This window comes from Neopelma chrysocephalum, unplaced genomic scaffold (genome assembly GCF_003984885.1).
Source record: "Neopelma chrysocephalum unplaced genomic scaffold, ASM398488v2 Primary Assembly neopelma1_45, whole genome shotgun sequence".
NCBI classification, from domain to species: Eukaryota; Metazoa; Chordata; class Aves; order Passeriformes; family Pipridae; genus Neopelma; species Neopelma chrysocephalum.
In genome coordinates this window covers 8,445,661-8,460,477 of record NW_020897704.1, presented here as the reverse complement: position 1 = coordinate 8,460,477, position 14,817 = coordinate 8,445,661, and the positions used below count along the sequence as shown (strand labels likewise).

Genomic DNA, 14,817 nt, shown 5'->3' with positions numbered 1-14,817 from the left:
TTGCTACTTTTAAAACCTAAAATGAGCTTGTGCTCAGTATGCTCTATGCTGTTCTAATCTGTCTCATTTTGAAAGGATGGCTTCAAAGTCAAAAAAATAATAATGGAGCAAATAAGTGTGATTGAAGGTATGGAACAGTTTCTGGATGATGGATTATGTTCTCCAACTTGGATGACTTAGCTAAGTGGAGGAACGTAATAGAAGTTTTTAAAATGATGAGCTGCATGAAGAAGGTGTATAGGGAGCAGTTGCTTTCCATCTCGTCTGATGCAAGACCTAGATAGTATCTTGTAATTCTGCTGAGTGATAGTCTTAAAAAAAAGAGTAATTGAGTAGCTAAGCTGCTGGGCTACTTGTCAAAGGATGAAAAGCATTTTACATGGGTTTAGAATATGAACAATTTGAAGTTTTGTTGACGAAAAATCTTTAAACAACTTTAATTATGAAGATACCACTCTGAGTTAGGGAAGTCTCAGCACTGCAAACTGGAAGCTGAAGGAATGCTGCAAATACATCACTGCAGGCTTTTTTTTGCTCCTACCATCCCCTACAGTAATTTGCTGCTGACTGCTCTTAAAAGGGAGAAGCCAAGGTGGTTCTTTTGTTTGGCCCAATAGCCAGTTTTAAGTTTGTAATGATAAGCTTTGGTTAGTACTTCAGGTAATAGAAAATTGAGGGTAGCGGTGGGATTTATGCTGAAGGCTGTAGTTTTTCTTAAGAACAGGTGTCATCAGAAGCTCTTAAAGAGCCTGTGTCTCTTTGGAAGCTAATAATGCAGTTTTCTAGCCTGTCACTGAGAGTAAAATTTTCAGGAAGACAACAAATCTGTTTGTAATCTATAGATGAAATATACTGTGCTATCAGTATACTTCAGCATAAAAATATTTTATCTTCTACCTAAAATTAACAGCATCAGTTTTTGGGATTGTAGGTGTCCATATTTATTATTTCAAGTTCTTATCCAGATTTGAACTGTTGTCTGGCCTATGCCAGAATCCAAAAATATACCTTGAGCACTTCTGTTATTGCTACTTGAACAGTTTCTGTAATTTATAATAAATCCACTTGTATAAAACTAGGTTTGACTACACAGCCCAGTAGAAGGTTGGATCTTTGGTTCTGAGACTGTGGATACTATTCTAACTTGAGAATCAGTACCTACCTTTTAATAAGCTGTTGGTTTTTTTCATCCTTTTATGTAGAAATAAGTAAGATACATTTAAAAAATGCATTTAAAAAATTTGGGCTGCAATGCTTTGAAAATCTCTTTCTTAGTACTTAGGTAATTTTACATTTTCAGAAGTCAGGCTTAATAATTACAAAGGTAAAAAGAGCTTTTATTTTAAAGGAAGTATCTTGGAGTAATTATAGAACATGCTGTGGAATATGTGCTAACAGCATAGTCTAGCACACTTGTGTTTGTTATTGTGCATGCACACTCTCTTCCTCCTGAACTGTGTTTAAGAGTGACTTTACATTATAATCTCGATCTTCAAGAAACATTTTGGCTAAACTGTGCCTAGCATTGATAGTGTTAATATATGTGCTGCCTATCATCAACTAGTGTCATGTTCCCTCCCTCCTCCCCCTACCTTTTCACATAACTTTGAGAGCAGGGTAAACTAAGATTTTTAATAGGATTTTGCTTACAGAATTCAGAAATATATGAATGAAGTAATTAAATGAGTTAAAAAGATAAAATTCCTAAGATCACGTTCTGACATAATGAGATAAGAAAGAAAGCTTTATTTCTTTCAGTTGTCATTTGTTCATGTGATACTATACTTGAACATACCTAAATTGGTGTATAAGAATTCTTAAATATACATTAGTAGAGAAAATAGACATCTATGTCTGTGTGTCCCTGTGATGCTTAATGTATGCTTTATATTTAAAAGCTCTGTTCTGATTGATAAAACCTTCTTAAAAATGAACAAACAACACATGAAGACTTTGTGTCAAAACTTTCCACTTACTTCTATAAATGGTGCTGATATTTTCATCAGTACATTGTTGGTGAACAGCGTGTGTGACCTGAAAAGATGGAGAAGCATTGTGCCTATACCTCTGCTTGGCTGCATTCATTATGTCAAATTATTCACAATGGTTTCTCTTTTAGTTTGGCTGGTTCTGTTTCTCCTTCATGATGACATAAAAGATTGTTTTCCTTTCCTCTTCAGCTTTCTTCTTCTTTTAAAATTATCCCATCATCACCTATTTTGAGAAAAAGCTAACATCTCCGTCCCTTCCTCTCTCTCTCTCTCTGTCTCTCTCTCTCTCTCTCTCTCTCTCTCTCTCTCTCTCACTCTCTCTCTTCTCCCCTCTTTCCACCCTCTTCCCCCTGCTCTCTTTTTGTGAGTATAGGAGGATAGTCCCAGTTAAATTTGTCCTGTGCATTTTTTCAAGTTTCTTCCATTTAGAGTTTTTCTACCTTTAAAAAAATGTAAGAAGTTACCTAATACTTTTAATAGTGTTTAGTGAAGTCTGTGATTTTAGTATTTTATTATAAATTATAATGACTATGTTTTGAGAAGAAGTCCTGCCAGATCTAGTTGTAGTTGCAGGACAGTGGGGTGGTTATACAGAATAAGTACAGACTACTAACACAAAAATTTGAAGCTGAAGCAAGTTTTGATCTCTTGTGACATTATAAAGTCTTAACCTTCTGTATTGTACGGTGAAACTAATTATGTGTCAGAGTCTGAACTAGGTATTATAACCATTCAACTGTGAAGTAGGTTAGCATAGTTCACTGAAAGTGTGTTGGAAGCCATCTCAGCAGAACATCAAGGAACTTAGATATTGCACACCAGTGCATGAATTTTTTATATTTATCATGGATTTTGTTGTGTACTTATGCATACTTTGTCATATGTGAATGCTTACTGGAAAGTGTCAAGAACAGTGTTTAGAAATAATAGTTATTTTGTGGGAACTCTCTGGTACAGATCTGTTGAGACAAGACAATCCTGTTCTCAGTTAGTTATGACATTTTTAAGACTGTCTTTTGCTTAATAGCAATGGTCAAAGTTACACAAGGAATAAATGAGGAAATACAACAAAAATTTGTAGAATGAGTAATGAAAAGAGGACCCACAACTGTGAGGGGGAATAGGTAGGAGAGTTGAATACTAGACTTTTTTTTTTTCTGTGAAAGTTAGCAGAGGACTTATGTGGCAAGGTTTTTGTAGCAGGGGAGCTACAGTGGTGTCTTCTGTGAAAGAGGCCTTGTGTGATACAGAACCAGTTCCAGCCATCTCCCAGATGGACCAAAGCTGAGCCCATTGGTGATGATGGTGCCTCTGTGGTAATGTATTTAAGAAAGGGTAAAAACCACTATGCAGTGATGAGAGAGGAGTGAGAAAATATGAGAGGAAATAGCCTTTCAGACACCCAGGGCAGTGAAGAAGGAGGGGAGAGGACGTGCTTCAGGCACCAGAGCAGTACCCTGCAGCCCCTGATGAAGACCATGGTGAGGTAGCTGTGCCCCTGCAGTCCATGGAGGTCCATCGTGGAGCAGAGATCCATCTGCAGCCCCCATGGAGGACCCCACGCTGAAGCAGGGGGAGGTGCCTTGATGGAAGCTGCAGCCTGTGGAGAGGATCCCTCACAGGAGCAGGCTTTCTGGCAGGATGTATGGCTCGTGGGGAGCAGCAGAGATGAAGTGTGGTGAACTTAACCACAACTTGTTCTCCCTTCCCCTGCAGCACTTGGCAAGGAGGAGATAGAAGAGTTGGGGGAAAAGTTGAGTCAAATTTCAAAGCTGGTATCGCCAGTTAAATTGAATGATAGAGGAATTAAAATCTTAGCCACTGTACTTTGATGTTGCCCTGAGCGATAGTTCATGAATTTCCTGAGTTTAACGTTTTTTTCGCTAACTGCATTACTAGCTTTTTTCTCCACCTATAAGCACAGAAAGGGCAAGGATAGTAGATAACAGAATACCTTTTATGTTTACAAAGTCCTTCTCACAATTACACAAACTTCAGAAAGTCAACTACAAGTGTCATAGGAGGGGATATGTAGAACATAGTTTAGTTAGAAGAGAGGGCTGGGGGAGCCAATAAAGACCTTTCCAGTTAGATGAGTCAGCACAAATAGAAGAGTGACTCCCAGCTGTGTTCATTTGCAGCTGAAATAATGAACAGAAAAATAAATAAGCAAAAGATCAAATGTAGTGAAAAGCAAACTTGCCTGTTTTCAAATCAAGATGGCAGTTTTGGGTTGCATTTCCAGGTGTGTGTGGAGTAAATTGGACTTTGAGAGAGAAAACAGTTTCAGATTCATAGATCACAGTTGGGAGTTGCACTATCTGGGGAGATAGTAATGATCGAAGCACTGGTGTTTTAACTCCGTGTTGACTTTCAGTGTTAAGTATGTGAAGACACTTTTACAGAGGAAATAATTGAGTTCCATGTTGCTGTGCTTTGAGTGCAGTACTACTTTTAGAAACACGGTTAACTTTCTTTAAATAAATAGAACAGCATATGGAAAAAAAAAGATAAGTACAGTTTTTGTTGTTGGAGTAGGTTCTGTGCAGAAAATTATAATGATTACCTAAAGAAGCTGTGTCCTGGATATTATACCTGACTCATACAGGAGTGTGTCTGCCTTGGAAAAGGCATAGTTTCTTTTATGGGATAGTTTCTTTGTCCCCAGAATAGGATTATAATAGATTTGAATTCTGTGTGAGTCTTTCTGTTCTTTCAGTTTTGGTGCTTTATTGCGCTACAGAGAATGCTTATGTTCTGTGTGAGAAACAATGCCAAAAGATGAAATGGATGCCTGTTTTACTTGGTGATTCTTGTGGAAAATTTAAAAATTCAGAGAATTATTCTTGCTTCCTCATCCACACTGTTTTGGTTTATACTTTAATTTCTAATATTAATTACTGTGAAAGGGCTACTGCTAGGCTGGTAGAAAATTTTGCTATAGTTTTTAAAATAGCTACAGCTGTGGTCAGTTACAAGTGATGAGAGCAGTAGTAGACTTTTTGATACTGTGAATCACTTGTTGGCGATGCACTGTAACTAACAATTACTAGCGTATCATTTTACCTTGAGAACTTTTAGGCTTCATAGTTCATGCTAGTTTTATAGAATTTGAAGATTAAATTGCAATTCAGTTTCATAAAACAAATCAAAAGAAAAATCATGTAAATATAGTCAAGAAAGTCAATAACGCTTTTTTTTTTAATAGAAAAATGTGTCAGGATTCATAAAAATGAACTGATAATCATACCTTTTACTTTACCAAGTTAAAATTTGAAATCAAGTCAAGAAAAATTAATATTTCAATGTCAGTGAAAATCTTTTTGGGCTGACTTTTGGATAGTTACTCATCTCTCCAACTGATAAAGGAATTACTCAAACAATAGCAGGTGAGATGAAAAATCCTTTATCCTGATTTACTCTGTAAGTAGTGGTTACCCAAAAAAACTACATAGCAATTTTCTTTTAAAATATGTATGGGTAATTTTCTTTTCTTAAATCTCTCAAGAACCACAGCAAAACCGTAACATAATGAGTTGAATGAAGGGATTCTCAGTTAAATATTCAGAAACATTGCTGTATATTTAAATAATGTAATAATTTAAAAAGATTGATCACTTTGGGGTTCAAGCGGAGATATCTGTCTTGTTCTCATTATTTCAAACTCTAGTCTATATTATAGAGCTGCAATCCAAAAATTAAAAATCCATTTAGAGTTAATACATTTAAACAAATATATGCAAATATAATGCCATTTTAGCTATATAGATTGTGTGTTAGATTTCGATGCATGACATTAACTGTAATCTTGGGTTCAGAACAGTTTTGACTACATTAAAACAGACTTTTGATTTCTTATGCTTCTTGAAGTTATTATTCCACACTTCTAAAGATCAAGTTATTTTCCTATCTCTGATTATGGTCTAAATTTTCATGTTTCCTACATTATTTGTGTTAGGATTGTAAATTTATGAGAAAAAAATCACCTTAAGAAAACTCTAGCATGGCACATTTTGGCATATAAGATGAGAGCCTTTCAAAGCTACTTGGACTTGTGCAATAAAGCTGTAACTTCGGTAGATTAGCAAGTAGAGAGCAATTGTTGCAGGCATAGCTATAGGATATATACTGTTAGAGATGGAGACTCGCAGGACTATATATTGTGATGATTTACTATTTTACTGTAGAAGCAGACCTAGGAAATGTAGAAGGAAAACAGAAACGCTATAGGAAAACATAGAAAAATGCACGGATTTAGATAAGTAATTGAGAGAAAAGAAACTTTTTCTTTTCTACAACTAATGACTTGCATATGTTCTCCTCCTTAGGATAACTACACATTTGCACAGCCAGGAATTCAGAAGAAAGTGAAAATGTTGGAAGAACTTGTTAGTCGGATTGATGGTAAGTCTTGATGGCTAAGCTTATTTCTGACTGATGTTTCATTGACAGTGTTTAGTTAAAATGTTTGCAAGAAGACAAGCCAACTTCACTGTAGTCACCTGCAATGGTGGGGTAACATTGCCTTCCTCAGGTGAGGTGTCATCATTAGTTTGTCGCACACCGGCCTTTGCGGATCACTGTCGTGTATCATTTAAAAGAAAGCCTCTAGAGCATGAACCACTTTCATTACTTTTTATTAAGGCAATATAATCAAAATTCAATGGCAATTTCTTTGCAGCAGAGTAATGACCACATACAAAAGGCAGCCAGTATTCATTTCACATTAAGTCTCAATGATTGTTGTAATTCATGCAAGTCACAGTGGTTGTTTATGGTTGTCCTTTGGCACTATGTTTTGTGCCTTTGTGCATCATTTTGCTATCTGGAATGCCTGCATAATTTCTCTGTGGAATCCAATTAATTATGAACTCTGGAAATAACATCTTTAATTTTATAGATAAATTACAGTATGTGCAGGAGTAATTTTAGATTATGCTTTCATGTTTTTGCAGGGGACTTTGAAATATTTTCCACCTTCATCCTTAAAATAATTCCCTTCATGAAATGCTGACTGTCATATTGCTAGAACAGAGTTTAATTAAATGAAATGCAAGAGATAATGCTTGCCCATTCTAAACATACTCTCCTGATAGTTTGTTAAATTAATGAACAGAGTATTAACAAAGTGTTGCCAAGCAGAACCAGGCAACACTAGCCTGTCAGTGATGGCTTAGAAAAAATATTCCTTGTGTAGCTTAATATTTGATAATCTTCTTGGAAACATTAATTCCATCTTTTTGTTATACATACTGTGAAGTTTTTTTGGGCCAGTGCTTACCATAGGAGATTTTGCCTGCTCATATGTACATCCTGAATATTTGATAATGGTCTTTGTGCTTTTCTAGGATGTTAAAGTATTTTTAATGATCAAAAACTAAGGGCAGGAGAACAATGTTTGTGTAATATTGCACTATAAATTCAAATGTATGTAAAAATTCTTGGTGTAGATATATTTTATAAAATGCAAATGCATATGAAAAATAAAAGGGGATATTTCTGTATATTAGGTAGCCAATAATAATATTAAAAATATCTTTAAATCAGTGTATTTAAGTACTTCAAAAATAATCCAACTGCTTGTAATGTGACTTTTTATATGTCATTTTAAGTTTGCATCAATATTGGTGTTTACATTTCACTTATAGAAGCAAATGATTATATATTAAATGGAGTGTATAATTATAAGGCCTATAAATAGACTTCCTTAACTTGGTCAATGAATATTTATATAAAAAAATTGTTTAACCAAGGTTTTAAAATTAAAAATAGCATTCTGATAATCCACTTTATTTTTTGATTTAATAAAAATGTTCAGTATAATACAATATATTATTGTTTGGGTTTTAAGGAAGAAAGACATGCTGAAGTCTTATTTATACCTTCAGTGCTTTGGGGATATAGTTAAATAACTTCTGTAGGTTTAGGAAGCATTGTTTTTAAGATTTCACCTTTAAAAAAATAAGGCAGATAGTTATAGCAAACAGTTGTGTTTTCTTATACTGTCCTTTGATCATTCTTTGTAACTGAAAGTAAAATGTGGTTCCTGATTTTTATTTAATTTAAAATAATTCTGTGGCACCTTTATAATTTTTGTAGCTTTCAGTAGACATTATGAGTGTTTGCTAGTTAATGTTGATTTTTCCTACTGTCCTTAATACTTACAAAGTAAAATCTCAGATTAATTTTAATGCCAGATCATTTCCATGGTTGAGGATGTTTTGAGCAGTATAATTGGAGAAAGCAAAGCAAAATCCTTACTTTAAAGAATTTATCATCCTCTAGGAGGTGTATTTTGCAGCTTGTCTATATGGCATACCTGTAGCATATGTAGAATAGCTGTTAAGGGAAACTATTTTAAAAAGTAATGGGATTACAATGCTTCAGAATGGTGGAAATTTCATTAGATGTTTTTCCATTGAAGAAATTAGGAAGTATTTTAAAAAGCTATCATTGCTCTTTGGAAAAGAAGCTAGTAATTGACATTACGGAAATTTATAATTATTTAGGTTATATGGGGCCTCTGGAAATCAGTGTTCCAAACTTCTGCCCTTGCCTCTCTTGATCTCTATCTAAGGGGACAGGGTCAACTTAGATCGAGCTGTGTAGAGTCTTGCCCTGTCGAGTTATGAGTAATTCTGAGGATGCAGATTGTGCAGCTTCTTCGAGTAAGGCTGATGGAAGTTTAACTACTTCCATTGTGGTTTGGTTTTTTTTTAATAAATAAATAAATAAATAAATATATGTATATTTTAAAATGGAACTTATGTCCACTCCCTTTTATTTTATCTCAGTGTACCTCTGAGAAGAATCTGGCTCCACATTCTCTACATGCTCTCACTAGGTAGTTGCAGCTGTTCATAGAGTTCTTTTTAAGACTGAACAAACCCAGTTCTGTCAGCCTACTTTCATGTGTAAGATGCTTCAGCTCCCTATGCACCCACTGGACTTGCTCATGAATGCCAGTGTCACAGAACTGGATGTAATACTACAGACACGGTTTCCTAAGTTTCCTACAGAGGAAGAATCACTTCTCCTGACCTGTTGGCTTCTCTCTTGCTTAGAAAGCCAACATACATTTGGTCTTTCTGCAAGGACGCTTTTGTCTCAGGTACAGCCTGTTGTCCACCAGGATCCCCAAATCCTTGGCAGCGCTGCTTTCCATCAAGTTGTACCTGGTCAGTGCTTGTTGAATGAGACTATTTCATCCCAGATAGAGGACATTTGCCTCTCCTGAACCTCAGGAGGTTCCTATCAGCCATTCTTTCAGCCTGCCAAGGTCCCTTCAAATAGTAGCTCTCACTTTCAACATGTCAACCACTCCTCCCAGTTTGGTAACATCCACAAACAGTCCACTCTATCCTATCATTAGTTTTTAATAAAGGTGTTGCACAGTATTGACCCCAGCACTAACTCCCGAGGGATGCCATTAGTAAGTAGTTGTCAACTGGACTTTGTCCTACTGATCACAACCTTTATAATAGAGAGGGTCCAGTTAAAAGTTTTGGATAGTAAAAGATACTTTCAATATCCTTAGGGCTGTTATTTTTTGTCTACAAGACTGTCCACTCAGTTACTTTCTTTTGCAAGAAAAGCTCACCAAAGTACATGCAAGATTAAAATAATGTTTTAGTTGTTAATTAGAGAATGATAGATGTGTACTGCTGTCATAAACTTTTGGATGCCTGAGGTAAGAGATCCTGAACTTGTTGGCTTTTTGTTGGCATCATGACAATTTGGTTAAATTATGTATTATTGTGCTTTAGTCTTCATTTCTTTTTGGTTTTGTCTTTTATACTGGGTCTGCTATACTGTAGTTAAAGGGAAATGTATGGTTCATATGAATTCAGTGGCTTTTTAAAAAAAACAAACTCACAATCTATATTATCTGTACATATCCTAAGTGCTAATTAAGGTTACTGTGGAAGAAAATAATGTTCCTGTTTTTACTGTGTCACATTATTTTCTTGATGCTGGGTAACTGCATCGTGAAGAGAATCTTGATGTAGTAAGTGGCTGTGTGAGTGGATGAAGCTCACACAGCTTATTTTCTAATAGTAATGGATTACCAGTGTATGGAAAGTGATGCTTTTGCTTTGGAGAGTGCTAATGCATTATGTTAGTGATTCAAGCAAACTTCATTAACCCAGCATTACGGATCACAACTCCCCTCAAAGTAACTGTCCTTGTGTGTATACTGCAGAACATTGCAGAAGACTTCAAATAGCCAAAATACTCTCAAAATAATTTAATCATAATCTCATTCTACTTAAACTCCAGAAAACAAATTTGATGAATTGTGTTTAATGGAATTTTTTTTGTTTTTTAATTATCATTATTATAGATGAGATGGAATTTGAAGATAAAACATTATTCAGTCTCATTTATCTCCTTGTCATCATAATTCAGATTTTTGTAGGAGTTATAGAAAAAAACTGAGAGGGAGGGTCAATAGATAGCTCAATAATGTAAGAAATCTGTTATAACTAATTCTATTTCCTGTAATGTGTGCAAAGCTTTTCTGCTGTAAATCATGAACCATTTCTCATGGTTTGTAAAAGGTCATACTCACATGGCATACTGTCTTCCACTTTTGCTTCATTTAGACTTGAAAGCAAAGAGACATGGTATAGGAATGCCAAAATTAATTTGGGATTTGTGTTTCCAGAATTTACGGGTGCTCAGCATTTGGCTGGTTTCATGCTTGAGAGAGTCTCAATTTCTTCAGTTTACTATAAGACATCTGGTAATTACATTAGAGCTTGAGGTAGAAGTCTCAGCATTCATAGATAAAAGTAGTCTTGGGTTTCCACAAACATTGGTAAAAGATGTTAAAATCATGTAGCATTCTCTAAAATTAGCTAGAAGGCAGTTCTGTGGAAAAGACCAACCTACTGTAATGTTAAGCATTTTTTATTTATGTTGACTTCTTACTCGTATTGCAGAAAACTATAAAGGCAGTATTGGCGACTCAACTTAGTATAAGTATTTTGCATCTTGTGTGAGGATAAGTTTGAAAAGATTTTTTTCTGCATCTTTTATAGAACAGCTTGGCTTAGGGTTTACATTTTTGTTCTGCACAACCTGATCTTATTTTTTCTTGTAGTAAAGAAGTTCTGTGCTATTAATGTTCCAGATTCTTTCACCAGAAATCACCATCGTTTTGTAGAATTGACCCTCAAATCTTAGTAACAAGTCAGGGAAAAATAAAAATGCAGAAAATTATTAAAAATAAAAAGAAAAAAGGACTTACTGTTGTTGTATATAGCTTTCCCCTTTTCTGGAAAATGGAAGTGATGGAAAAATACCAAAAAACATCAAAAGAGTGCTGCATTTTGACTTTCCCATAAGGAAGTTTATCTAGAATTCAACTACATTTTTCAAAGTTTCAGTAATATTTCAGAATTTTCACTGTTTCCACTGGGAACGCATCTTCTGGTCATCTGTTTTTGATGACAGCTATTCTTACATATGGTATTTTAATTGGGACGATATCTAGTTTGTTTCCATTTTAGTGTTATTAAAAAAGTTATATTTTTTTTTAAGAGGGAGGTATTTTTAGTGCCAAATTGAAATTGTTATATTGGAATTATTTCAAATAACGACTTTTAAAAAATGCTACATAGTATTGTTTGGGGTAATACTTTTACTTATGCCTAAATGCAGTTAAAATGCTCTTTCACCTTTTAAAAACCATGATCCACTAGTTATACTTTACTTCTTATTTCTGTCTTGGGTTGCAAATGTCTTGGTTGGCCAGTTGTCTGAAGTTCTGTAGATAATGCCACAAATAAGGGCTTTTAATAAAGTATTTTCATACTGTGGCCTTGAATTTATATTTTGCATAGTTTTGCTATTTGCATAAGGATTTTAAATATGACTATCTGGTAAATAGTTATGTGTTGTGTGTAGATATGTGCAGATCAAGTTCTTCATGAAATGCAGTCAATTAAAAATTTTTCATTTTTGTTTAGCCATGGTGAAAGAGCTTATTTAATTGCACCATTCTGTGTACTTCTCATGCTTTGAAATATTTGCTATAGATACATCTAAAAGGTTAGTTGATAAAATTCTTAATATTTATTTATAATATTATGGTTTCTTATTTAATTGGAGAGGTTTATAAAACATCCTTCATTAGAATATTAATAGTGGTGGAATTATCCTTTATAACTTCTGAGTTTATTTAAGAATTGTGTGTTCTTTCTGGGCTACTAAAGTTTCAAATGTCCAGAGTTCACTTGGGTTTCTTACAGTTTCTTCTCTGAGCATTGTGTGGATGTTTGGCATTCAGCAAGTTCTTGTCCCAAGAGATAAAGCTGCTTATTCCCTTAGAACTGTCCAATGCTTCGAACACAGATGTTTCCCAGTTCTGCTCAGAACTTAATTTCATATGACGAGTTAAGCCAAAGAGTACTTAGAGATACCTACTGAGCAGTTTTAATACTTTCATAGTTTCTGACGGACATTCAGTTTCTCTGGTGATTGAACTTTTTAAACTGCAGAGAAAATTGTTTTGCTTTTTTAAAAAAGAAAATCTGGGTCTCAAAAAGGCAAAATATCAACCAAGACTAATACATATTCCTATTAAACGGTTTACTGTTGTTTAATGAGAATTCTCAGAACAAATGATCTGTTCAGTATACGTGATAGATATAGATTAATTAATTTGTTTTTTAATTGGATTCTTGGGTGGCCATACAATGAACTGATAATAAAACTGTGGTAATAGCTGACATTTGATCTATCTTTGTTACGTATTCAATCATGCTAATGATTTTTTGGTTGATGGTTAAAGAATGCATAATTGTATGTGCAAAATTATGTTCATGTTTAATTACATTTTGAATTAGGATATTGTTGAGGTATCTGGAAAAAAGAGCTCTAATTGTAAGAGTCGCAGAACTGATATTCTCAACCATGTGAAAGCATTTTGAATTGGAAATGGACATAGAATTTATTTAGACCTTACTGCTGCTAGTGAAAATGAGTGATTAATAAGGACCTTGTCTGTTGGTCCATCTTTATATGTCAGCTTGGTGCTGACATGATTAAAAATCTTGTAAGCATTTCATAATTGTTTTAATTAATTTGCACCATAAAGCTCTTTTTCATTTTAATAAAGCTATTTTATTTAGCTCACTGGTAGTTATTTTATATCTGATTTTATGGTTCTAATTACTGTATTATACTTTAATGCACTTGTAAGTGCTGTTCACTGGGCATTATAATTAATTAATGTATCTTTTAAATCGTATTTTTATGTTTTACCATGGAGATTATATTTGTATGCTATTACAGAGTTCAGAGATCTTAACAAGAGTTGAGACTGACTGTAAAATCATTTGTAAATTCCTGACTGCTGTAAGCACTTTTTAAATAGCCAAAACTTGCTGTTTTCATGGTAAATTAAAAAAAGGAAAAAAGGACGAAAAACTATGTTTAATATGATGGGGAATTTAAAAAGTGTTAGGCATAAACCCTCTTATGAATGCACACAGTTACGATTAGGCTAGAGAAGTCCAACGATGGTACCTTGAAGTAGAAGTGTCTAAGCAAACATATTTTTCTCTCTTGTGTGTTGCACTTTGAATATTAAGTTCAAGGTCCACTGGGAAACATAGGATGTTTTTTTCACTCTTATCTAGAAGGGTAGATCTTTCTTGATCGCTGCTAGATGTTTTTCCTAATAGTTTTCTCCGTTTTGTGTTAGATACCACAGAATTGCTACTTCCATTTGAGGCAACTAGGCCTTCCCTCCTTCCTTCCTCTAGTATTTTCTTCTTTTGCTTTAGTATCAGTGTCTTGTGCTTTTCAGTGTTAGAGTATCGACCATATCTTTTGTGTGTGATGAAAATACTTCTCAGTGATTCATACATTCTGAGTACATTTAGTGAGCTAAATTCAAATGGACCATTATGTTTAAATTGTAGGCCATGAGGAGAATATAATTTGGTAATATTTCTGGGTTTCTGCTGGTCATATTTTCACTTTTTAGGACTTTTCAATGTATATTTTTTAAAATGCTTTTATTGTCATTTTTTACAGTGGACAGTTTTATCCAGTTATAAAAAGCAAACTAACTCTGAAAAAGATATAATCAGCATGTAAATATTTTACGTGGATCTCTACTATTACTTGAAGCAGAATTGTCTATCATAATGCGATCTTATTTTGAGGTGTACGTTTATGATCTTTAGAATGTCGTCTTCAGTCATCAAGAATGTTTTTTGTTATTAATTTATATTAATAAAAATTAATATACATAATCACTACTAAGTCATTGCTAAGCTCTAATCTTGACAGAATTAGTTTTGTTCAGAATTTTATTAATTCACATTGGGGTTTGTAAGCCTTAATCTGTATCTGGCAACATCTAGTGTTGAGATTTTACTCCATAGCCTTACCTTTGTCTCCCATAAACATCCTGGCTTTGAACAATACACAAATTATTCAGAAGGAGAGAGAATTCAATTAAAAATTAACTTTCAGTGGGTAGAGTACTCAAAAAGAAAGCAATCATTGACTGGTGACAAGGTTCTTTCTTTTGGACTGCAAGTTCAGTATGTGGGAACTGTACCATGGGGACTGATTGCAACAACCTCAGTCAGTTTGCACCAAGTCAGGTGGGGCTGTTGATCTGCTGGAGGGTAGGAAGACACTGCACAGGGATCTGGACAAGCTGGATCGATGGACCAAGGCCAATTGTGTGAGGTTCAACAAGGCAAAGGGCAGGGTCCTGCGCCTGGGTCACAAAATTCCCATGAAATGCTCTAGGTTTAGGACAGAGTGACTGGAAAGCTACCTGGGGGAAAAGAACCTGGGA

At 34.5% G+C, this 14,817-nt stretch overlaps 1 protein-coding gene across 2 annotated transcripts in view; it reads left to right on the top strand.

Annotated features, from left to right (window-relative positions):
- The window catches only part of TBC1D22A (TBC1 domain family member 22A), a 152,988-nt gene that overhangs the window by 63,402 nt on the left and 74,769 nt on the right, over positions 1-14,817 (top strand). For both annotated transcript variants that reach the window (XM_027679259.1, XM_027679260.1), the window contains exon 10: positions 6,320-6,395. In XM_027679259.1, coding sequence (XP_027535060.1) covers positions 6,320-6,395 — 76 coding nt within the window. The remainder of the gene's footprint in view (positions 1-6,319; positions 6,396-14,817) is intronic.